Below are 24,108 nucleotides of genomic sequence, written 5' to 3'. Positions count from 1 at the left end.
TCTACTCCAACTCATAACACTTCTCAACCTAGGTGCTTCTGAATCGGCACAAGGTCATTTCCGTAGTTTCAGGCGATGCGGTTGTCATCGCGGGAACTAGGGAAATGCCCGGGTCTAGGTGGCATAAGCATACGAGACAGAATAAATAAATACGCGAGAAAAATGGGATAGGCTCAATGGCCATGGCGAGGCGTCTCGCGACCATGAGCTTCACCTAACGAGTTGGCCTCCGACTGTTCCACGAAGGTTGTCCCCTAATTCGTATCCCACTCGACTAGGTCATTTAGGTCTCGGGTGTGCGGGTAAGAACCGCGTTGTTAACGACATCGAGTCCACGTTGACCACGTCCGAGGGACGGGAATAGGAGCTAACGACCGTAGCGCAACGAAGTCAACTAAACACAGGGAATGAGTTATGCTCGGCATCGCGATCACGGCGGGACGAACCCACGATCGAAATGATCGAACGCACTACCATTTTCCCTAACCGGCTCGAAGGCTCGGTCCTCAGGCATGCAAATAACAAAAGAAGGAACAACGGAAATACGAGAGAAGGGACATGCTCGGCATTACGACCATGGCGAGACGAACTCGCGATCGCAACATTCAAACACGTCACTCTCTCAACCGGCTCGACGGCACGGTCCACAACGACAAGAACAAAAGCACAAATTGCAACACTAACAAGACGACGACTCGGAGTAGCACATTTCCATAGCGACCAAAAGAGATAGAGTAGACCGGCGCGAAGGCACGGCACAGGCAAAGATATAATAGAGACAGATCATGCATTAAACGAGATCGGAGATGACTGATCAAGTATCACCGGTATACAAAGGTATAAGAAAGAAGGACAAGGGTTTTGTCGACGTCACGAAGGGCGTCGACATAGTTCAAGGTTCGACCTTGCTGGTGCCGAGGATGGGCGAGGCTTGTCGCAGAGCGCCCAGGTGAACTTGGCTAGCTGCAACATGTCCTGGACCACTGTGGTTTGCTGCTGGAGGCCGACGTTGGGCATGACAGCACGATCCAAGAGACACCGCGACTCTAGCAAAATGATATAGCGAAGCCACCGCTCCCCTGCAACAGTGAAGGTTCACGGCGCGAAGGCCGGTCTCAATCTGGAACGCGAGAGAAGGGAAAAAGAAGGGGACTTAGGCACTGGTGGCTCACCGGCGGCAGAGAAGAGCTTCGCGTGGGGTGGTGCTGCCGCTGCTGCACGTTCAGCTTGGTGGAGGGGGTGTTCGCGATCACCACGGCGAGGTGAGCACGACTTCACGGACGGTGCAGGGTCCCTGAGCTTGGCGTCACGACTGCTCGTTCACGTCCCATGGCTTGGCGCGGAGGACGTCGCGGCAAGGTGGGGCGCTGGGCGTGAAGGCGAGGGACAGGGTGCGTCGAGGTCGCCGTGCGAGGGTGGCGCCGTTGGCGCGGCTGATGCCGAGGTGCGCGCGCGGCTCGGCCGGGGCTCCCTGGACTCGTTCCAGAGGAGGTCGCGGCGTCGTGGCTCGGAGCAGAGGCACGACCGCGGCGTCGCGACGAGGTTGGGGCTCCGGTGGCGAGGACGACGTGGAGTCGATGTCGCAGTGCTCGGCTCGAAGGCGAGGACGGGGCCGTGGACGGCGTTGCGTGCAGCTCGGCGTTGGCGTCGTGAACGCCGGTGGAGCAGAGGTGGTCGGGGTCCCCGCGCTCGGCGAGGGCGAGGCCGACGCAGCGTGGCTCGATGGAGCACCGGGCGGCGTCGTGACGAGGAGGAGCTCGCGGTGCGGTGGTCGATGGAGAGCTCCAGGCGGCGTCGCGAGCTCTGGGGGCGGAGCGGTCGGCGTGGCCGAGGACGAGGCGCGGCCGTGGCGGGCTCTGGTGGCGTCGGCGCTGGCGTTGTCGACGAAGACGTGCTCTGAGGTGCCGCGCTCGCGACGAGGGCGCGACGCGCGTGGTCGGGGCGAGGGCGAGGCGTGTCGCGGCCACGGCGTGCAGACGACGGCGTCGCGGGGCGATGGGGCACGAGCACGGCGCCGGGGTCGCGAGGCGATGGGGCACGACGGAGCTGCTGCAGAGGTGAGGGAGAAGAGCGATGGTGACGGCGGCTTGGAGGAAGAAGAGAAGAGCGACGGCTCGGGCTCTTATACGCGTCGTGGCCTAGGGTTCCCATCGCGAACGGTGGATGGCCTCGGCGTCCGTACCCTTGTCCACGCGTCGAGCATCCGCAAGCAGGGCAGGTGGGGCGCTGACGTCGAGGTTGGGCGCAGTTCTCCCCTTCAGGGCCAGGCGGCGGCGGCTGGGTGCTGGGGTGCAGGGGCGGCATCGGCTTAGGGTTAGGGGGGGCGCACAGGGAGCTGGGCCGAGTAGGCCGCGCATCTGGGTCTGCGGCGCTGCTGGGCCGAGGCGAGTGGAGGGACAGGACGGGCTTCGCGCAGCGGTTGGGCCGGGGCAAGGTGCTGGGCTGGTTACGTGGGCCAAAAGGAGGAGGAGAAAGAAAAATAAGAGGGAAAACTAGCCCAAGAGAGGAGAAAAGGGAAAAGAAATTCTTCTTCTTGCGAGCTAATGAAATTTGAGAAGGGACTCGAAAAGAGATTGAGATTGGATACGACGGAAGATTTGAGATTAGATCAAAGAGGGAGGAGGTTTGAGAAGGGGACTTCGAGGAGAGTTCGGAAAGAATTCAAAGAAGTTGAGAAGGGATCTACTTTGCCTGGGAGATAGGCTCATCAGAGATTCAGAAAGACTTTGCGATGGATTTGTGCACTCCAAAAGAAACTCAAAACCCTAAACAAGACCCGACTCAAGACGACTCACGAACAAAGGCACTCGCCTACAAACAATTCTACATGTATGCCACGATTTGTTAGCGGGTTAGGATCGAGTTTAACCTAAAAACTGTATGGTTCACACGATTACAGGAAAAATTTTAAAAAGCTCGTATTTTTGGTTTTCGTAAAAATCTGGGATGTTACAGTATGTATTACTTTTCTCACTATCAAATTTAAGCTTCACTAATATGTATCTAACTCTCTTTTCATTAGCTTTTATTTGTTTCATTAATTTATTGCTGATTGCAGCTTGTCAATCTTGTCAAAATGACAGATCATGACCAGCTATGCGGACACACTAGCGGTTTCATCCCAGTAGGCAGTGATTGTTGAGATGGTATTTTTTTTGTTCAAGCACAACATTATGATCAATTATGGCTAGAGTTGGTGACCCTGTCATGCCATCTGCCCTCCCCGTGAACCTGAGCACCTTGTCGATTCCTAGGTGTTTAGAAAGATTGCAATTGTAACCACAAATCATATGTTTTAATCTAATTCATGGCATTGCAAGTTAATTCTGGATTTATGCTAGCCTGCAAATTACACAGTCAGGTATTGGGTTATGGCACTCAAATTCCAACTAGATTCTCTTATAAAATCAATTTATTAACTAGCAGTGCTTCTGGGATATTTGTGGTTAAATTTATTTTTGTTTAATTCATGTATACGAAGACTAACTGATGTGCTGCTATGATACTAGGCTGCTTGGAAATTAGGGGTTAAATTTATTCTTGTTTAATTCATGTATATGAAAACTAACTGATGTGTTGGTAAGGTACCAAGCTGAGAGAGACAAGATCAGTAAACCAACAAACTCCATTAATGAAACATGGGGCAATGACTGTACCTGTCAAAATAAAATAATACTATGAAACCACTTATATTTTGATAGAAAGACAATTTTGGAAGAGAGAAATAGTAGTGCCTTCACCATTTACGACGGATGGCACTAGGAGATCATCCAATGAGCCACTATATTGTTTTAACCATGTTTACAAACTTTGCTTGATATATGTTAGTTGAATTGATTTTTAATTAATGCCTAATTTAGTAACAGACTCACTATATCATGGATTTGCATAATGAGCCATGTACCAATTGTAAATGTTTTTGCTTTCTACCACATATGGGTATGTTGAAATAAAATCATGCATGGGGCTATTTCTCGTGTTGTCATAATGTTAGGAAGGTAAGAATAGAAGTTTCTAAACCCACAGGAACATATGTGATGTTCCCTCTGTAATGATTTTCCCCTTTATTTTAAGTAGGTCCAGATTGTGATCCCGCACTGGCAAGGCAGCGACAACACAAAGACATGAGTACATGAGCGTGGTGAGGGTGGAGAGAGGATGCAAACATGTGGATCTAGGGTTAAGAAGAGCAGTGTTGGTATGGAATCTGTCTTATAATTGACATTAAAATCTTAGTGTGTCACTTTATTACGAGGGATTTTAGACTTTTGATATCATCTACATGGGAGCTTTTTCTTGTGAGAATGACATACACGTTCAAACTTGAATCATCATTGTATTTTTTTTTCTCATTGCAACGCAACCAGGTGATTCATCTAAGCTAATGGCATGGTGGATTTTGTACCTGCCTAAGTGTAGACTTTGAACAATGCTAGAAATAGAGAAATCTGCTAGCTGTAGCTACAGAGATTTGATGTCAGCTAGCCGAGATAATTGATGGATATATGATAGATAATTTTGAACCTTTAGCTAAAATGTGAATTTGTGATAGAAAATATGTCATCCTGGATATGTTTACCTATGCTACTCTTTGGGCGTTGGGGAAAGTAAGAAACTCTATAATTTTAGCATCCTAACGGCACTCACAATGCAAGACTCTATCACAGAGTCCAAGACAATTAATTACATATTATTTATGATATTTTGCTGATGTGGTAGCATATTTATTGAAGAAAGAGGTAGAAAAAACAAGACTCCAAATCTTATTTAAACTCTAAGTCCACATTGTTCGAGATAATAAATAACTTTAGACTCTATGATAGAGTCTGCATTGTGAGTGCCCTAACTGGTGCTTCTGGTGGTAAGTGTGTTGCACCATTCTCTTGATGGTCAAGCATTGGTCTGTTTTGTGCCAGTCTGATATCAGATAGCATTGTCGGAAAGGATTCCCTTAAGGGGAAGAAACTAAGTTTGTAATAGAAATTAAGCGATGTTTGTGAAACTAATTTTTTCTAATATTATGGAGATAGTTTAAACTTGCTTAGTAAAGGATAACTTATTTTTAGAAAAAATTTTGTGTATTAAAGGTACATATACCATCTCATAGTATTAATTTGTATATAAAAATGTAGCCACAGTGTTAGCACATGCACCTCGTGTCACATTGCCAAATCCCTCGCACCTAACCTCTCGGACTCAGACGCGGTAGTGGTCGATAGCGACGAATTCACAGACATAATGCTTGTATTATCCTTTTTAAACAATATGTTCATGCTCAAATTATCTGGACATTATTTGTTCCTATTGTAAAAGGTCTATATAATAGAGTGGGTTTGTGACTGTGTTAATTTTACAAACTTTACTGTTTAGATTAAATGTTACTTGAACATCAGTATTTAATTTCAGAGTATTGATATTTTATCGTGCGATCTGTGTATTTCTTTTATAAAAAATTAGCTATCCCGTAGCAACGCACGGGCATACTACCTAGTTGACCTAAAAATTAAAATTTTTTCAAGATTCCTTGTCACATTGAATCTTATGGCACATGTATAGAGTATTAAATATAGATGAAAACAAAAACTAATTACACAATTTACCTGTAAATCACGAAATAAATCTTTTGAGTCTAATTAATCTATAATTAAATAATATTTATTAAATAAAAACGAAAATACTGCACAAAATTTAAAAATTTTCTACAAGTAAACAAGGCCACAGTAGACAGACGTATCGTTGGTCGCCTCGATATGCCTCCAGTCCAGTCAGTCATCAGTCCTCCCCGGCTCCACCGACGTCGTCCAGGACTCCAGGTCCACAGCACGCCCACCTGTCTTTTGTTCCCTTCACCGGTCAAATGGAACGCACACGTTGCTCATTCTATCTCGGACAAACAAACTACATCAAAGCCTTACATGTGTTAGGCCTGGTTCAGATACACCTAAAAATCCAAAACTTTACAAGATTCCACATCACATCGAATCTTGCGGCACATGCATGAAGTATTAAATATAGATAAAAATAAAAACTAATTACACAGTTTGTCTGTAAATCGCGAGACGAATCTTTTAAGCCTAGTTACTTCATGATTGGACAATGTTTGTCAAATAAAAACGAAAGTGTTACAGTGTCAAAATCCAAAAAGTTTTTGCATCTAAACAAGCCCTTACTCCTCTCTATTCTAATATATAAAGCATAATCACGTTTTATTCATATATCTCCTACAACTAAAAAAATAAAAGGAAGATAATTTTTTCGTGCAACTTTTGTTTGGTGTAACCTCTCTTCTCTCCTTGCGACCCCGCATGTAGCCCCAAAAAGAAAAAAAAATAGGTACGAACGAAAAAGGAATTCAGCACCACAGCATGCGCACGATCAATTCACCTCTAAAAGGAAACCAAAATAATGTGTACGGACGAAAAGGAAAGTTAGCACCTAACATGTGCGCGCGATGCCTCCTGTTGTTTTAAAAAAACCTGCGATCCATGCAAACCCTCCTAGCAAATCACCATCTTCTTCTTTCCAAATAAAACTGCCCCTCAGAATCTTTTTCATTTCTGTAATCAGGAAGCAAATAAACAACGCTGCGATCTGTTCCAAGCAAATAAAAAAGAAAGCAAACAAACAATGTTATTCCATGAAGAAGAAGAAGAAGAAGCAGCAGCAATCAGCGTCTGTCTCATGCGATCGCTATTAGCGCCTCCCGCGACCCAGCACGCGTGAAAAAAACTGCCTTCACTATGACTGCTCGACAGCGATCTCCTCCAAGCCGCCACTGCCGCCACCAAGTCTGATCCCTGCGATCCGCTACCGCAATCCTCCGACACCCTGTGGCAACTCGACGGCATCGATCTGCTACTCCAGGCCAGCGACGCCTGTCCGTCCCCAAGGCTAGCGTTCACCAACCCTCGCCTCCCTCGCGATCTGCATCCCGGCTAGACGATGCCTGTCTCTCTCACGATCTGCTCCTTGGTCAGACTGTATACATGGCACGACAAGTCATGCTAAAAATTGCCAAAATTCTGTCTATTATAGTATGTATTGATAGCAGCTATAATGCACGATTAAACCTTTATATGAACTAATAACAGAACCATGCATCTGGCTCTAAAAATAGAAAACAGTGTTAATCATGATATGGGTTTTGTTTCAAGAAAAAATAAATCTAAGCACTGTGTTCAAGTGTCCATTTGAAACAAATTGACCGATTGCAACAATGAGAAGATGATTTGAAGTACCCCACTATAGCATAGTGCAACTATGCAAGGAAATGCATATATTTTCATTGTTACAGCATTATCAAACTGTAGCCTATTTACCTGCACTTCATTGAGAAGTTCTCGATATGTTTTGATCGGACTGCTTTCCAGTTAGATCACTATCAACAGTGACTTGTTCGGAGTCTGACTTCACTATGTAATTAGATATATAGTAGTCCATTAGTGGCCTGCATGAGCTGTGGCAGGAATCATTAGTGCCAATTATATGCACTTCCATGTTGGCCCGCATGATCTGTGGCAAGAATCATTAGCGCCAATTCTGTGCAGTTCCATATTACACGATGGTCAAATTTACTTGTAAAGCTATATATGATTTCACTACGACCATCTCATATCTAACAGGATTGTTGATGCATTATCTACAATATAACCAACAACAAGCAACAGGAAGTCATCCCCTAAATTAAAAAATCATTCTAACATTCAAAAGAATACAATAGACACATAAATTTTATTGGGACAACACACTGGAAAACACCACTACGGGACAACCAAACTTTTATAGTAAACACATGGAAAGGTCTATAAAGTAGAGTTTTGTTCATAAAACTTTGTGGTTTGCATTTAATGTTATTTTAATGTTGATACTTAAATTTTACAGTATTAAAATCTTATTGTGTGATCTTTGTATTTTTAATATAAATTGTTAGCTATCCCGTAGCAACGCACAGACACGCTACCTAGTTATAATATAAGACGTACTCTCTCTAGATACATATACATCGATGTATTAGGGCCTACTTATATATGCCGAATGGATATGTTTAAAATTAAATACAGTTCTTGTTCTTTTAAACTAGAGGTAGTTACGTCTTATATACGGGGACGAAGAAAGCAGATAGCATCGGCTACAAAGCTACGACCTTGTTTAGTTCACCCAAAAAAACAAAAACTTTTCAAGATTCTCCGTCACATCGAATCTTGCGACACATACATGAAGCATTAAATATAGACAAAAAAAATTAATTGCATATAGTTTGTCTGTAAATCGCGAGACGAATCTTTTAAGCCTAGTTACTTCATAATTGAATAATGTTTGTCAAATAAAAACAAAAGTGCTACATTGTCAAAATCCAAAAACTTTTCATAACTAAATAGGCCTACATGTTGCTAGATGAACCATCACCTTGTCCAATGTCCGTGGTCGATAGTATAGAAATACATTGTCATTTTTCGCGGGAGATGAAGGGCTTTGTTTGATTCCTTCATGATTCACTGTGTGCTCCTCTTGTCGACGCTTGTCTCACCTCACACTAGTGATCGATCCGGCGATGGCACAACGACGGAGATCGATTCGGTGGTAGTGGAGGTTGATCTGTCTTGGCGAAGCCCAATCCGGCACAGGAAGAAGTCAATTAGAGACCATCAAAACTCAATTCGGTGAAGGAGAAAACCAATTTAGGACCTACAACCTTATTAATCTAGTAGTGGTTGAACTCGATTCGAGGTCAGTGAGATTGATTCCGTGACAGATCTAGTCAATGACGGAGCCAGAATTTTTTTTTACCCGGGGCGAACTCTATGCACAAACTACATGCTAAACACAAAATTGCTAAGTGAGGGCAGTATCACACAACCAATCACGCTTACCAAAAGCAGGGCTTCCTAGTGGACCTGTTCATTTCCTCCCTCCATCGAAGGCTGGCAAGCACAGGCTCGCAACAGAGCTACCAAAGCAGTAGCAGTTGAGCAGCTCCTGCATCCTAGGCGGGCGAGGCTGAGGCCGTGCGGGGACCGCAGAGGTTGGCCCGGGGGCGAGCCAGCGACGGTTGATGCGGGGACGCCAACAGCCAATGTCGAGTGATGCACGGCGTCATGCGATCTGGTGACTGTGCGACGGTCGACACTCGGCAGTCAGCGCGGAGGTCGAGCCGCGGTGGCCGGTGGGCACCTAGGCGGCGGGCGGGACCTCGCAAGCTTCGTCGCAAGCCGCGATGGGGATTAGGAATTTGGGAACGAATCCACTGGTTGGAGAAGGAGCGTGCCTGTGTGCAATGGTGGGCTTTCAAGGGCCCCCTCACGGTCTCACCTCTGTCGGCCTCAACAAAGTGAAGAAAAGGCCCATCCCGTGCTCGTTTCTTCTCTTCACCTCTGCTTTTCTTTTTCCACGCTCGAGCGCCACAAGTCGTTGCATCCTGCTCGTGCTCGCCTCACCGCCGGTGCTAGGGAAGAAGGGTTCCGGAGTCTAGGGCGAGCTCGCCGAAAGCTGGGGCGGCCGCCCCACCCCGCCCCCAGGGTGGCTCCGCCAGTGGATCTAGTTGCTCAACCAAACACGTACTATAACACGACATACCTTTGCCAACAGATAATGTGTAGTAAAATCTATGATTTAATTACAACATATAACTATAGGGAAAAAATGGGTCATGGTGTAATGACACGAGCGGACGAAGCTCTTCACGCACGAGAACAAGCAAATCTTGCTGACGCAGGAAGCCAATTTGGCTCGCCTACATGGGCAAGGAAATCCTTGCCAGGTGGAGCAATGTTGCTAAGCAAAGCGATCTTTCCACTGCACTACCAAATATGTTCCTTCGCTAAGTTAGGTAAAACAATATCTAGCAAGGATACCAAACACGCCCGAACAAAAATATCAAATTGTTTTACTTTACTCTTTTCTCTTTCGAGTTTCCTTTTTTAAAACAATGGCAGTTTATTTTTTAACTTATTGCATCTGATTACTTCATTTAGTTTATACCTGCTTGCCACCTTACATTCAACTCAAATGGTTCTCTGCCTATGCAATCAAGCTGGACGTGGACTCTACTTTGAGTGCAACACACTAGCTTGGAGGTAAGTTGTTGCTATTGGCGTAGGAATTCAGTACCAGCATGTGCACAACAATGTTAGTTAAGAGCACTTATGTAGTTCAAATTCTTTTGACTCTTTGCACCTTTTATCAAACTTAGAGCAACTCCAAGAGAAGAGCTATCTATGTTATGTAATCTATATTTAGCTATTTTTGGAAAAAAGAGAGAGAGAGAGAGAGAGAGTCCAACAACTATTGTATCTGGCTTTCTAAAATAGCAAGTCATGTATTTTGGAATTCTCGCATGTTAGATATAGCTTGCATATGTCGCTAGCCATTCACTTCACCCTATTAGAAAGGTTGTTGGAGTTTTGTGTTTTTTTGCTCAGAGTTTCTATTTTAAAGGTTAGCTAAATCTTGAGTTTAGCCATCTATTTTTACCAACTCTGTTGGAGTTGTAATAATAAGTTGTTTTGTTCTTTGCGTTTAAACCCATTTCGGTCAGAGTTAGGCTCTTCGAGAGCACCTTCCGTTAGGATTAACTAGACCGGGCCATTTGCCTCCGCATCAAATTATAAGTCATTTTAACTTTCTTTAAGAGACAAAATATCTCAAGTTTAATCAAATTTATATAATAAAATAATAATATTTATGATACTAAATACATATCATTAGATTTTCATTAGTTATATTTTTATAATATACCTATTTGATGTTATAATATTTTATAATTTTATTTATAATTTTAGTTAAACTTAAGATGCTTTAACCCAAAAAACTAAAATGATTTATAATTTGGTACAGATGGAATATGTTCATGTGTTTATTTACATGTTGGCATGTGTGTATGTACCACACCATGAAGGTCTTGTTTAGTTCACTCCCAAAATCAAAAACTTTTCAAGATTTCCCGTCACATGAATCTTGCGGCACATGTATAGAGCATTAAATATATATATGAAAACAAAAATTAATTACACAGTTTGTCTGTAAATCGCGTGACAAATCTTTTAAGTCTAGTTACTCTATGATTGGACAATATTTGTTAAATAAAAACAAAAGTGCTACAGTGGACAATATTTGTTAAATAAAAACAAAAGTGCTACAGTGATAAAATCTAAAAAATTTTTGGATCATCCAAATTCCACATGACATGAGAGTTTTACACAAAGGTATTTAACATGTGACAACCCCTTTTCTTTCCACCAATCTAGGTGGTGACCACAGAGCATGTCTTTTCCGACGCATATGGTCCTACTAAGGCCTTGTTCAGTTCGCGAAATTTTTTGGCTTTGGCTGCTGTAGCACTTTCGTTTGTTTGTGACAATTATTATCCAATTATGGAGTAACTAGGCTCAAAAGATTCGTCTCGCAAATTACAGATAAACTGTACAATTAGTTTTTATTTTTATCTATATTTAATGCTTCATGCATGTGTATAAAGATTCGATGTGATAGGGAATCTTGAAAATTTTTAGAAACTAAACAAGGCCTAAAAGCGGTGGCAAAATGAATCAACTCATGTTCCTTTGCGAGATTTGTTGTGGCAAATGACTAGCCAATGGCCTAACTCGTAATGCCATGACAGAGTCTTGCTATATATTAGACATCTTGATAAACTAGCTAGGCCAATTTTGGTAACTTAATCTAGATTAAGGCTTAAATTTTGATAGAGAAGTTGGAAAAGTTTCGACTCATAACAACGTCAAAACCTCTCTACCCTAAAAATATAAAGTGTCATGGTCAGTTAAGGGCTAATCATTGTTTTAAATCGTGTGCTATACCATTTAGCAGAGAGTTCTTCTAAACCACATCCGCTATAGTGTCGCTAATTATAGCTCGCTATTTAATACAACAATGTTGTTGTGTGCGGCAGCTAGCATGATGAACTACTGTAACTTTGCTATAAACCACCGTTTAAAGCACTAGAGCTAATCGATAAAAACATTATTCTATATTTTACCTTTTCGTCTTTTAATCTTTTTGCCCTAAACTTTCTCTAATCCTAAACTGTTGTCTTTTGTGTCAAGGATGCTCAAAGATGCACTGGGTAGCTTGTCAGTGCTAGTAAAACCTAAAGTGTAGTTGACTAAACATTTATAAAAAAACAACTTTAGTGAAGCTACTTTATGGAATCGAAGCTAGAAAAAACTAATTCACTAGTAAAGCTAAGTTGTACCAAACATGCTCTTACTAATATCTAAATATAAAATTTTAAAATATGAATATATTATGTTAATTGAAGTAAATATGATAGTTGAAAAACAAAAATTATTTTGTGTTAAATTCAAAAATAGAAATGTTAAGATGTCACTCACCATTTAAGTTTGTTGTTGTGTTTAAACATTTGCTAGTGCAACGTATGTCCTTTTGATTTTTGTGTTTTTGGGTAAAACTTGGTGGAATTTAAAAGGCCATCTACAATCATTTGAATGGGCAAGATTGGGTAGTTTTTTTCACATTAATGAGCATGAACAACTTTTCTTTATTTCTCAAATGACAAACATTTCTAGAAGGTTATTCACAAAAAAAAACATTTCTAGAAGGTCAAAACACGCAAACCTCGAGGGGAAGCAAACAGTTAGGCCAAAACCGGCAATTCTCCATTCGAAGGGGACTAGTGCGCAAAAAAACAGAGAAGAAGTGAAAAAAGCGAGTTTCATATCTTTACTTCCTCTGACCGTTGTCCACCTTCCGCAGCCGTCGCCACCGTCGCCGCCGGCGTCTCCTCCTCCGCCACCGCCCACCGTCACCGCCCACTGACTATCGCTTCCCACCTCCTCCTCCAGGTAAGCAGAGCATCCGGAGACCTCTCCCTGGCCCCAACTCCTGCTCGCGGCGCTGCTCCTCCCGCTCGCGCGCACCGCCGCGGATCTGGATCCGACACTGGCTGTGCGGGTTTAGTCGGCGTGTGTGCCTCTGAACTCTGGATCTCACCGGGATCAGTTTCGGCGTGTTCCGCAGCGTCTCCTGAGTGATGGAGAACGGTGGAATCGAGGAAGCCGACGACGCACTGCCGGTGCCCGCGCCGCCCAATGGGCGGCGGTACCGGCCAGTCGGTTCGAGCGACCGCGCCGTGATCCAGATGACTTCCATGGAGCCGGGATCCTCCTCTGCCACCATCGACGCCGTCGTGACGCCCCAGCCGCCAAGGTGATGCGGACTTTATTCACATTTGCAGGTTCAGCGAGCAATTTTTTATGTAACGTGCTAGCAGATCGCATACGTGCTGAATTCATAGGTTACTGCTGCGTGGATTATCAGTATAGTTGCTGCAAATTAGTGTGTGCGTTGTCTTGGACATGCATTGCTTAGCACATGGGGTATTGAACGGAGCAATTGGAGAGTAGCTGTGGACTGTTGAGCATACTCGATCTATTGGAAGTATCAGAAGTTAGGATTTTAGGTTGACTTCCATTGGATGCTAGGAAACACTGAAACTACTATTTTGGGCCTTGGATTGCTTCCTCCTATTTAAAATTGTGGGCATCGGGAGCAAGTCTGTGAGACCATGTCTGTCATATCTGTTTTATGGGAGCACTTGCAACTGCAATGCCACCATTGTTGAAATCGGTACAAAACAGGCTGTCAAGCAACTATAGGCTTGTTGATGTAGATTTTAGTTTTGCGGCTAGACTGTTTGATGTCAGTTTGTGATGCTTGAAAGGGAATATTGTTTTGTCCTTGTATCGATTTTACTTCTTGTGCACCGGCTTGCCACATGGCATTGGCATATATACCCTCAACCTTGTTTGCTTTGAACAACTTGAAATGGTATTGCTGGTCATGATCTTTTCTTTTTCTTTTTTGTTTTTTGTCCTTTTCTTTTGAAAATCATAGATACAAGAGAATTCAGTAGAAAACAGATTGTCGAGGTGCTAGGTGTATGGACTCACACTCTTTTATGTTTGATATAGGAACATGAAGCCTGATGCTAATCTAACTATTGATCCAAGTATGCGGGAAGGTTCTCCTGATGATCATGATACATCCAGTGGATCTCAAGGGGATTCAAAGCTAGAGCTCTTTGGTTTTGATTCCCTTGTAAATATATTGGGCCTTAAGAGGTAGGGTGAATCATTCTATTTTTCTTACTGTTGTTAACTTGACTAAAACTTTATGTTTGTTTTTTTTATCATGAAGCTGAGTTTTACCAGTGTTTAGCTTATGCACCCTGAAGATCGTTTGAACTGTTGATTCTACTTATGACATCATCATCTGATTGAACCTGAGCAGCATGACAGGAGAGCAGATTCAGGCCCCTTCAAGTCCTAGGGATGGTGAGGATGTTGCAATTACCATTGGGCGCCCCAAGGTTTTCTTCCATTTCAACATTTTCTGCCACTTGTTTGAAAATTCCTCACTCTGCTTTTAGAAAATAAATAAAAACTAAGAATTAGTGATTATAGTGATCTTACAGTATGTTGGGTGTATGTTTCTGTGTCTCGTGAAGTTTAGGATGAAAAATTGACTCATTTCATAGTACCCCTATTTTGTTTGATGCATGTGAATATTCACTTAAGCAGAGATAGCTGGGTTCATTTTAGTTTGTTTGGAATATCATTTGGTTCATGCATGTCTGATCTCCAGTGGTTGTTAAGTTTAAACTTTATTCATTCTTGTTGGTTTTAGTGACCAGATTCCATTCCATTCCATTTTGATTTATGAAATTGTAGAAGTGGTATACCTATATCGCTGATGAGTTTACTTTTATTTTTTGGACAGCAAAGTGGACCTAAGTTCGGCACCATGATGGGTGTCTTTGTTCCATGCTTGCAGAATATCTTGGGAATCATTTATTATATCCGTTTTACCTGGTAAGGTATTACATACACTTTTGTTATGGCCTCAGTACATTGTTTCTATTTTTTATTTTCTGAAAATGCTCTTGATCATACAGATGTTGCTGCCCTTGTGTTATATTAGAACCAAATAAAAGAATATTGAAGTAAAACTGTAAATAAGTATCAGTACTTGAAATTTGACTTATTACTGTATTAGTCTCTTTTTATCCTCCTATTGTTCAAATCAGGTATAAGTGGTGTTTCACTGTGATGCCTGTCTCTCTTTACTGCCTCATACATTACTGATAAAAAAAAACTAACAAATACTTATTAGATAAACTTGACCAACACTTTTCGTCCTTTCTGTAGGATTGTAGGTATGGCCGGTGTATGGCAGTCGCTTGTGTTAGTTTCATTTTGTGGTGCATGCACATTTTTAACCTCGATATCATTAAGTGCCATTGCAACGAATGGAGCTATGAAGGTATGTTAAATATTTGCACAATATTTGACAGTTTTTAGGCTGGTATGTTCACACTTTTTGATTGTCTTCAATGCTGGGACAAAGTACTTCGAGATCTCATTTTTTGTTGTTCTAGTGTTCAACCAAAACAAAACAACACTGACAAACTGACTTGCATTTTGAATGACCTATAGGGTGGTGGGCCATATTATCTTATAGGCCGTGCACTTGGTCCTGAAGTTGGAGTTAGTATAGGATTATGCTTCTTCCTTGGGAATGCAGTGGCTGGATCCATGTAAGTGTGCAGCATTACAGTACAGCCATTAATTGAGGTTTTCGTTTTCAATTTTCTGATGCAATGCTATTATGATGTTAATGCACCCTTTCTGCACCTGCTACGTAGCTATCATCATGAACTCCTCTTCTAGTCAGCATGTGATAAATAGTATGTATTACTGTATTAGTATGTAGTGAGTAAAAGAATATAAAGTAGTGAACTGTTATGGCTCATTTTGTTTCAACATAGAGGAAGGGGGTGTGACAGGCTGGTGAGCCAATGTAAAAAAGCCAGCCAATCTTTTGGAGATGAAACCCAGCCTGACATGGGAGGTGGCAGTAAATAGACTTGAATATTGGAATACACCAAAAGAATTATCTTTGGATAAGAGCATGTGGAAATCAGGAACCCACATGTCCAAACCATGACCAAGTCTATTAGTCCGCATGTACTATTTTCACTGCTACTAATACCTCTTTTTACCTTTTATTTATCTTCCCTTTTGACTTTTTTTGGATTCCATCTCTAGCCTACCCCAAGTTGTTTAGGACTAAAAAGTCTTTATTCTTGTTGTTGTACCTTCGCCAGTCAACGATTGGAATGCAGGGTAGCTCCACCTGTTGGGTATTTTATAAAGATCCACGCAACTCTGTGATTGAACACTAGTATGGTTTCTAGATGCGAAACTGATTAGGAACAATGTGAAGATGCCATATCCAGCCCATTAGGGCCCATAAGAAAGAGCAGTGCCTAACCGCCTCCCCGAAAGCCGGCGCGTACTGTTCACGCTAGGTACTGACGTACTGTTAACACCAGGCCAAGGATGAGTTAGTTTTGTTGGAGATTAGATTAGATTGGCTTGAGCTGTTATGTACTCCCTCCATCCCATAATGTAGCTGGTTTTAGACTTTCTCAGACAGATTAAGGAGAGCAATAAAAGGTCTGATTTTGCCCTTCATTAACTGTCCCACTGCATGGGCAAGTGAGTTGCATGTTTGCCAGCGTCTGTGCATGGCAGTGGTTCCTTCCAATTTAATTTTCTTGTTGCCAAATTAAAAAAAAAGGAAATGTGCATCCCACACATGCATGGCAGCGATTTGTTTTTTCATGTTGCCAAATTAGTTTGTGAACACGGGAGATAGGATGGGTATTTTTGGCAGTAGACTGCTTATAGCACCTATGTGAATGCCAAAACTAGTTTTATCTATATTCTGGGATGGAAAGAGTATTTCGTTAATTTTAGAGATAGGTTCTTAAAGGTAAAGTCATCTCATCTATATATAGATTGGGAATGTGTCTGTTTTGGTTGTAAGCAAGAAATAGATCAAGAGTCCCAATCCCTTCTCTATCCCTGCCCTTTTGGCATGGCCGCCGGGCATGAGCATGGTCCTGCTTACTTGGGATCAGGGCCATCTAAAGTGTGTCCATGACAGAAGAGTACAGGAATTATGTTTGATAAACCTCAAATAATATAGGGTTTGAATAATTTGCTACTTGTTGGTAGGAGTGTCTCTCATCTGCGCCTTAGAAACTTATTTGACCATTTTCAGGTATGTGCTTGGGGCTGTAGAAACCTTTCTTGATGCTGTTCCTTCTGCTGGACTTTTCCAAAGTAAGTTACAAATTGTTTGAATCAGTATGCTTAGGTTGTGAATAGAATTTTGGTCTACTTACGTGTATTTCAAGTGTGGTTTGTGTGCTTTAGTACTTTGGACATATGGAGCATCTGTATTCACACAATTGCATTTTATGAGATGGTAATCATGTATTATGTTATTTAATATTCCCTCATCGCCAAAATATAAGGCAGGCATGCAATTTCAGTGATGAGTATGCATTTGGCACCCTGCTTATCCACACTGTGGATTGAATTCTGAAAAGCTGCTCAAACAGATACTAACAGCAGCAGACGGCTGGACAGTCCAGTAAAAAAAAAGAAATATGTACTTGTATAACTTCTGTGAATCAAAATGATGTGTTTATGTTATTGTATGGATTTCATTCTTCCCTGTTGAACTACTCATGGTATAGTTCCATAATTTTCAGTTGCACAACATGGTACCTGCATTCCATATATAGATAGCATGATGGCTATAAGGAACATATAATTTCGTAAGGCCCAATAATATGTAAGCCATAAAGTGGAGCTTTTTTAATACATTAATTAAAGCACAAAGTGATCTTCTGGAATACAAAGTTATATTAAAAAAATCAGGTATACACCAATCTGCAGCACTACATCATCTGCTACTACATAGAAATCTGATATACAACCAGTTCTATCTGCTGTAAATATTTTTTTTACTGTGCCACCGATAACCTGTCTTTTGTTGAAGTTGACGGGGGCAATCACATGCAACGGCTGAAATAGAGAGGGTTTCCAGCCCCCTTGGGTGCCACACCATTTTTGTTTCAGTGATCCTTTCTCCATCTTTATTGGATATTCATACACTATTCTCTCTTCTTTTTAAGACATTAGCACAAGGACGTAATGTTCATTTCCTGGTGCCTGTATTCCTGATGTTATAAGCACCTTAATTGTTGTGTAGACAGGATGCGTTTTATGGAAGAAATGATGGGGTTACTTGAAAAGACACTTATATAAAAGATGCATGCATACTGTCATGTATGATTTAGCACCATATTTTTTCTGTTAGGTGCATGCATGAAAGCAAGTATATTGGTGGTTGCCCATCTGTCATAGCAGTCACAAAAGAGCCTATTTCACAGTCATGACCAAGCCCTTCTCCATCGATCACTGATGACATGCAACAGTGAGCAAAGTTAGCTAGTTAGGTTGATGGGGATAAATAAAAGAAGCGATGAAAGCTATATTAATTGCTTTACATAACTTCTAATTCTGATTCTGACTTTTGGTAGGACTAACTTGTACCTGTTTCTGATTTTTGTGTGGACTAATCTGTACCTGTTTCAAAACGCAGAGAGTGTAACAGTTGTCAACAATACATTAGTGAATGGTACAGAAACTGCTGGCACGTCAACTATATCTACACCCAGCTTGCATGATCTTCAAGTGTATGGTGTTATTGTGACCATACTGCTGTGTTTTATTGTGTTTGGTGGTGTCAAAATCATCAACAAGGTTGCACCTGCTTTCTTAATACCAGTCCTGTTTTCTTTGCTGTGCATCTATCTTGGTGTCTTCATTGCACCAAGGCATAATGCTCCAAGTACGTACCCTCATTTTTTACTTTCAGATTATGTTGTCATCTCCATGTGCTGAATTTTACTAATGTAGAGGGAATCACTGGGTTGAGTATAACCACGTTGAAAGACAATTGGGGTGAAGACTATCAACGAACAAACAATGCTGGTGTTCCTGATCCAAGTGGATCAATATATTGGGATTTCAAGTAAGTTTTTCCTATGTCAAAATTGAAAAATCTTCTTTATCCATAAAAAAATATGCAAGTAACTTCAGCATGCTCTCCTAGAGTTTGGATAAACTTTGAGCAATATTGGCAGTGGCACCGATCCTTCTCTTCAATGTTGCTGTAATTTAGACAGAGGCCAACATTTGGAACCAATATGTTGATCGAATTCCTCCAGCTGGACTAAATATGCCACCCACCCCCTGGTTTATACTGCCTATGCAGAGAGATTCCTTTGCTATTCAATCATCCTATGCACACCTCTGTGCCTTTGTGCCATTGTCCTGTTGCATAGCCTGGTTTTGGTTGTGAAGAGCTGAGGTCTTAACCTGCATTCTTAAGCACCCTGTGGATACAGTACTGTGCCATCATGGTGTTGAATGTGAATGTGGTTGGTCTGTAACAGTGTTCTGTTCCTAATGAAGAAAATAGTCATCTTGAGTGCAAAAAAGATCCCATATTAGGTGATTTCTTGCAAAGGTGTATAAATGGCTGGACATGTGTTTTTCTCACAAAACATTTTTATTTCCTTTTAGAAACATCTATTGCAATGTGGGTATGCAAACTTGTTAGACTCCAATAAATTCATGAAGTTCTGAATTATCTCTGTAATTGTCTAACTGATGCAATCATTTGAGATTGCAAATTCTTTATGATTTATCACATGGTTTGTCCTGTTTCCTGGTAACTACAGGGCCTGGTGGCACATTTTTAGGAACCATGGTCCGTCAAAATTGACACTAATTGCTCAGAACTACAAAAATTAATAGGTTAAACAGAATGGCAGGATTGTTTATTACCAGAAAAAAGCTCACCCTATCATATCCACTTGTTTAGTGAATTCCATCTGCCATATATTCAAAGCCTGTTTGAACTAGATGATTAACTGTGACAAGGTTTAGAGATTTCCAAGCTATTAGGGGCGTGACCCTTTTGCTGCATTTTTTAAATGCACGGCGGTTTGCACATTTCCTTGTGTATGTGAAAGTTTATTGTGCTTACAAATATTTTTTTGTATCGATTTTCAGTGCTTTGGTAGGTCTATTTTTCCCAGCAGTCACTGGAATTATGGCTGGCTCAAACCGATCTGCTTCACTGAAAGATACACAGCGTTCAATACCAATCGGCACATTATCTGCAACTCTTACAACAACTGCTATGTACCTGTTCTCTGTGCTTCTATTTGGAGCCTTGGCCACACGGGAGGAGCTTCTAACTGATAGGTATCTGCTTTTTAGTACTGCATACAAGTTCTTGTGTCAATTGCTGATAAATGTTTTAAGGGCTTAATAAATGTGGCTTTATAGTTCATGACGCCATTAGAGCATATGTGCTAGTTCTTTCATCAAATTCAAGCCAACATGATTATATGGCTAATGACCAACATGATTTTATGGCCAAAGACATAATTATTGTCTCGTTGGTTTTAAGTTTCCTAACAGTAGAGAAAGTGATTCATGTTCTTACTTTACTTGCATCCTTCACTTGCTTCCGATTGTCTCTGAAGTGGACATAAACTTTTTTTTTTTGTTAGCAAATTGTTGGTTACTGTTGTATAGATCTTGTTTAGGATACATGCTCCATAATTTTACAATCAGAATGCTCTATGATTACTATTGTGCATCTGGAGCTACTGTGAATAAATGCCAGCAGATGGTCTGTTGCTAATCTACTCCCTCCATTCCAAATTATAAGTCATTCCAAGAATCTTGGAGAGTGAAAGCATCTAAGTTTGACTAAAATTATAGAGAGAATTACAAAGATTTATAACATCAAATAGATATACTATGAAAATATAATTAATGAAGAATCTAATGATACTTAGTTGGTATCATAAATATTATTATCTTATCATATAAATTTGATCTAACTTGAGATCCTTTACCTCTCCAAGATTCTTGGAATAACTTATAATTTGGGATGGAGGAGTACTTTATAAGATCTATGTTCATATTATTGTGGTAGATAGTCTTAATGGCTAACAATACTCTGTTTTGCTTTGTATGACCTTAACTAAGTGTTTGCTTTATTTTTACCTTATCGGTTATTGTCTTAGAACAACATCCTTAGCATTACTGTAGTCTCCAGTTGCTTATTTTTTTATGTAGTCCCATAAGGCTTATGCCAGCTGTTACAGTGTCTTCTTGCTTGTGCGGTTATCTCATAAATATCCTTAACCACTTGCAGGCTTCTTACTGCTACGGTGGCTTGGCCTGCTCCTGCAGTGATTTACATTGGTATTATTCTGTCAACCTTAGGTGCAGCACTGCAGAGTTTGACTGGGGCTCCAAGGTTGCTTGCAGCAATTGCGAATGATGACATTCTTCCAGTTCTTAATTACTTCAAAGTTTCTGAGGGATCCGAGCCGCATGCGGCCACTTTATTCACGGCTTTCATCTGTATTTGCTGCGTTGTTATTGGAAACTTGGATTTGATTACACCCACTATCACAATGTTTTTCCTTCTGTGCTATGCCGGCGTGAACCTGTCATGCTTTCTGCTTGACCTCCTGGATGCTCCTAGCTGGCGCCCTAGATGGAAATTTCACCATTGGAGCCTTTCACTTGTTGGGGCATTGCTCTGTGTTGGTATGGTTCCTAATACTTTTACCATTTTATTTGTTTATCACGATCTTCAGCATGAACAGTTGATACTTGAGCTAGGTCCTTGGTTTGAGACTTTGTCCACTTCTATTGTTTTTAATCTAACCACCTTATCTTTAACTATACTCAAGTATTATTTATCATGTTTTACAATAGCAAATATCTAATTGAAACAGCCATAAATGCATTTATAATTATAAGTGCTGACATGAATCTTTGTATCAATTTCAGTGATTATGTTTCTGATCTCCTGGTCTTTCACTGTTGTCTCCCTTGCCCTTGCAAGCCTCATCTATTACTATGTGAGCATAAAAGGGAAGGCTGGAGACTGGGGAGATGGGTTCAAGAGTGCATACTTCCAATTGGCACTCCGAAGTCTCAGATCACTTGGAGGTATGACTGACTATCTGCTTTGCAAATACATAATCATACTTCATACTTCACAATTTTGTAACTTTTGGTCCTTTCTGCAGCAAACCAAGTGCATCCTAAGAATTGGTACCCCATTCCTCTGATATTCTGCCGTCCATGGGGTAAACTTCCGGAAAATGTTCCTTGTCATCCAAAACTTGCAGACTTCGCTAATTGTATGAAGAAGAAGGGTCGTGGTATGTCCATTTTTGTCTCGATAATTGATGGTGATTACCATGAACTAGCTGAGGATGCAAAGACTGCCTGCCACCAACTGGATGCTTACATTGACTACAAACGCTGTGAGGGTGTTGCGGAGATCATTGTAGCTCCTACTATGTCTGATGGCTTCCGTAGCATTGTGCAGACAATGGGCCTAGGAAATTTGAAGCCAAACATTGTTGTGATGCGGTACCCTGAGATCTGGCGGCGTGAGAATTTGACACAGATACCGTCAACATTTGTCAGCATAATAAATGATTGCATTATTGCTAACAAGGCAGTAGTCATTGTGAAGGGACTCGATGAGTGGCCTAATGAGTACCAGCGACAGTATGGGACTATTGACCTCTACTGGATTGTAAGAGATGGAGGATTGATGCTTCTTCTGTCTCAGCTCCTGCTGACAAAGGAGAGTTTTGAGAGCTGTAAGATCCAAGTCTTCTGCATATCTGAAGAGGATACTGACGCAGAGGAGCTGAAGGCTGATGTCAAAAAGTTCTTGTATGATCTTAGGATGCAAGCTGAGGTCATTGTTGTCACTATGAAATCATGGGAGTCACACATGGAGAGCAGCAGTAGCGGTGCTCAGCAGGATAACTCTCATGAGGCTTACACAAGTGCACAGCAAAGGATTAGAACATACCTTGACGAGATGAAGGAAACTGCTCAAAGAGAAAGGCAGCCACTAATGGAGAATGGGAGGCAAGTTGTTGTGAATGAACAGAAGGTTGATAAATTCCTTTACACAATGTTCAAGTTGAACTCCACGATACTCAGGTACTCCAGAATGGCAGCTGTAGTTCTTGTGAGCCTTCCACCACCACCATTAAATCATCCTTCATATTTCTACATGGAGTACATGGATTTGCTTGTAGAGAATGTCCCACGCATGTTAATAGTTAGGGGATATACAAGAGATGTTGTCACATTTTTCACATGATTATACATATAAACTTCCCACCTGGAGACTCTAGTGCCGTCTGGCTGTTGTACTATCTTAGCAGAGACTGGATACAACAAGATTCAAGCGTGGATTCTACCACTGAAATGACAAGCCCTCACCTTGAAGGCAACCCGATGAGATGTCAGATGTGCAGAGCTGTTGTTCGCTTATTGGGTTCGTGAACTATTGAACTGCAGTGTCTTCATTCTTTTCTGGATTTAAAAGATCCACATAGCGAGCTTTGCTTCTTACAGATTTTGTAGTTATCATATATAAACACTTACCATCTAGTACGCATACTTACATGCTGGCCCAATGACAGAAATGCAATCCTTGTATGGGTGTAAAAACTGACGGACCTTTTGAGATGAGCGGAGCTGCAAATTTTGAATGGCTACCACAAATGAATTTTGGTTGTGCTTTGTCGCAAATTCTTGAATGGTACAAGATTTGGAGATACATTGCTCAATGAGGGGTGCTACTTTACCCGGTTACTTTCTGGATATAATGAATCATATTTCTCTCTACTAAGTTTTGTTGAATGCTGATCTACACGTCATCTTCAGCTAATATAATACATGTATCGAGTGCTGTTTTTGCTAGGTCTATTTAGATCAGCTAGGAGTAATTACTAGTTGAAGTTAGGTTAAAAAATAGTTCAAATCAGCTAAGATTAGCTAGTTTTTTTTTATAGGTAAGATTGGCTACCTAGTTGGCTAACAACTAATTGGAGGCTTGGTCAAAAAATTAGCTTGCCTACAAACGTGTTGTTTGGATGAAATATGGTTAATTTTAGCTAATTTTTAGCTGGTTAACAAATAGCTCTTGGTATCCACCAGGTTATCATGCTAGGAGTAGGAGCTAGCTCTTGGTTAACAAATAGCTATTTTTTAAATTGAAGTTTTATTAGGTTCTAATTCGTTTTGGGCCTTTTCTTGTTTCACCGGTTTCTGATTTATCTTAAGTTTTTCCTTATATTTATTA

The 24,108-nt window shown here is 41.3% G+C and overlaps 2 protein-coding genes and 1 long non-coding RNA gene across 3 annotated transcripts; 2 read left to right on the top strand and 1 right to left on the bottom strand.

Moving 5' to 3' along the window:
- On the bottom strand, window positions 726–2,304 carry LOC110430452 (nascent polypeptide-associated complex subunit alpha, muscle-specific form-like). Its single transcript, XM_021448134.1, has 3 exons — window positions 2,232–2,304; window positions 1,173–2,121; window positions 726–1,079 (listed from the first exon to the last, which is right to left on the bottom strand). The coding sequence occupies exons 1-2, from the start codon at window positions 2,302–2,304 to the stop codon at window positions 1,307–1,309; spliced, it is 888 nt and encodes a 295-aa protein (XP_021303809.1). The 3' UTR covers window positions 726–1,079; window positions 1,173–1,306.
- LOC110430014 lies at window positions 2,963–4,480 on the top strand. Its single transcript, XR_002447186.1, has 2 exons — window positions 2,963–3,146; window positions 4,078–4,480. It is a non-coding gene; the product is annotated as an uncharacterized LOC110430014 (long non-coding RNA).
- On the top strand, window positions 12,649–23,651 carry LOC8083761 (cation-chloride cotransporter 1). Its single transcript, XM_002440890.2, has 14 exons — window positions 12,649–12,818; window positions 12,994–13,182; window positions 13,947–14,096; window positions 14,266–14,344; window positions 14,755–14,846; window positions 15,183–15,297; window positions 15,471–15,571; window positions 17,104–17,165; window positions 18,496–18,744; window positions 18,813–18,927; window positions 19,974–20,168; window positions 21,133–21,533; window positions 21,780–21,941; window positions 22,022–23,651. Exons 2-14 carry the CDS (start codon window positions 13,007–13,009, stop codon window positions 23,119–23,121), a joined length of 2,997 nt encoding a protein of 998 aa, XP_002440935.1. The 5' UTR covers window positions 12,649–12,818; window positions 12,994–13,006; the 3' UTR covers window positions 23,122–23,651.

Source organism: Sorghum bicolor, chromosome 9, assembly GCF_000003195.3.
Source record: "Sorghum bicolor cultivar BTx623 chromosome 9, Sorghum_bicolor_NCBIv3, whole genome shotgun sequence".
NCBI lineage: Eukaryota > Viridiplantae > Streptophyta > Magnoliopsida > Poales > Poaceae > Sorghum > Sorghum bicolor.
The sequence above is the reverse complement of the archived record's forward strand: the minus strand, read 5'-3'. Positions and strand labels throughout refer to the sequence as shown.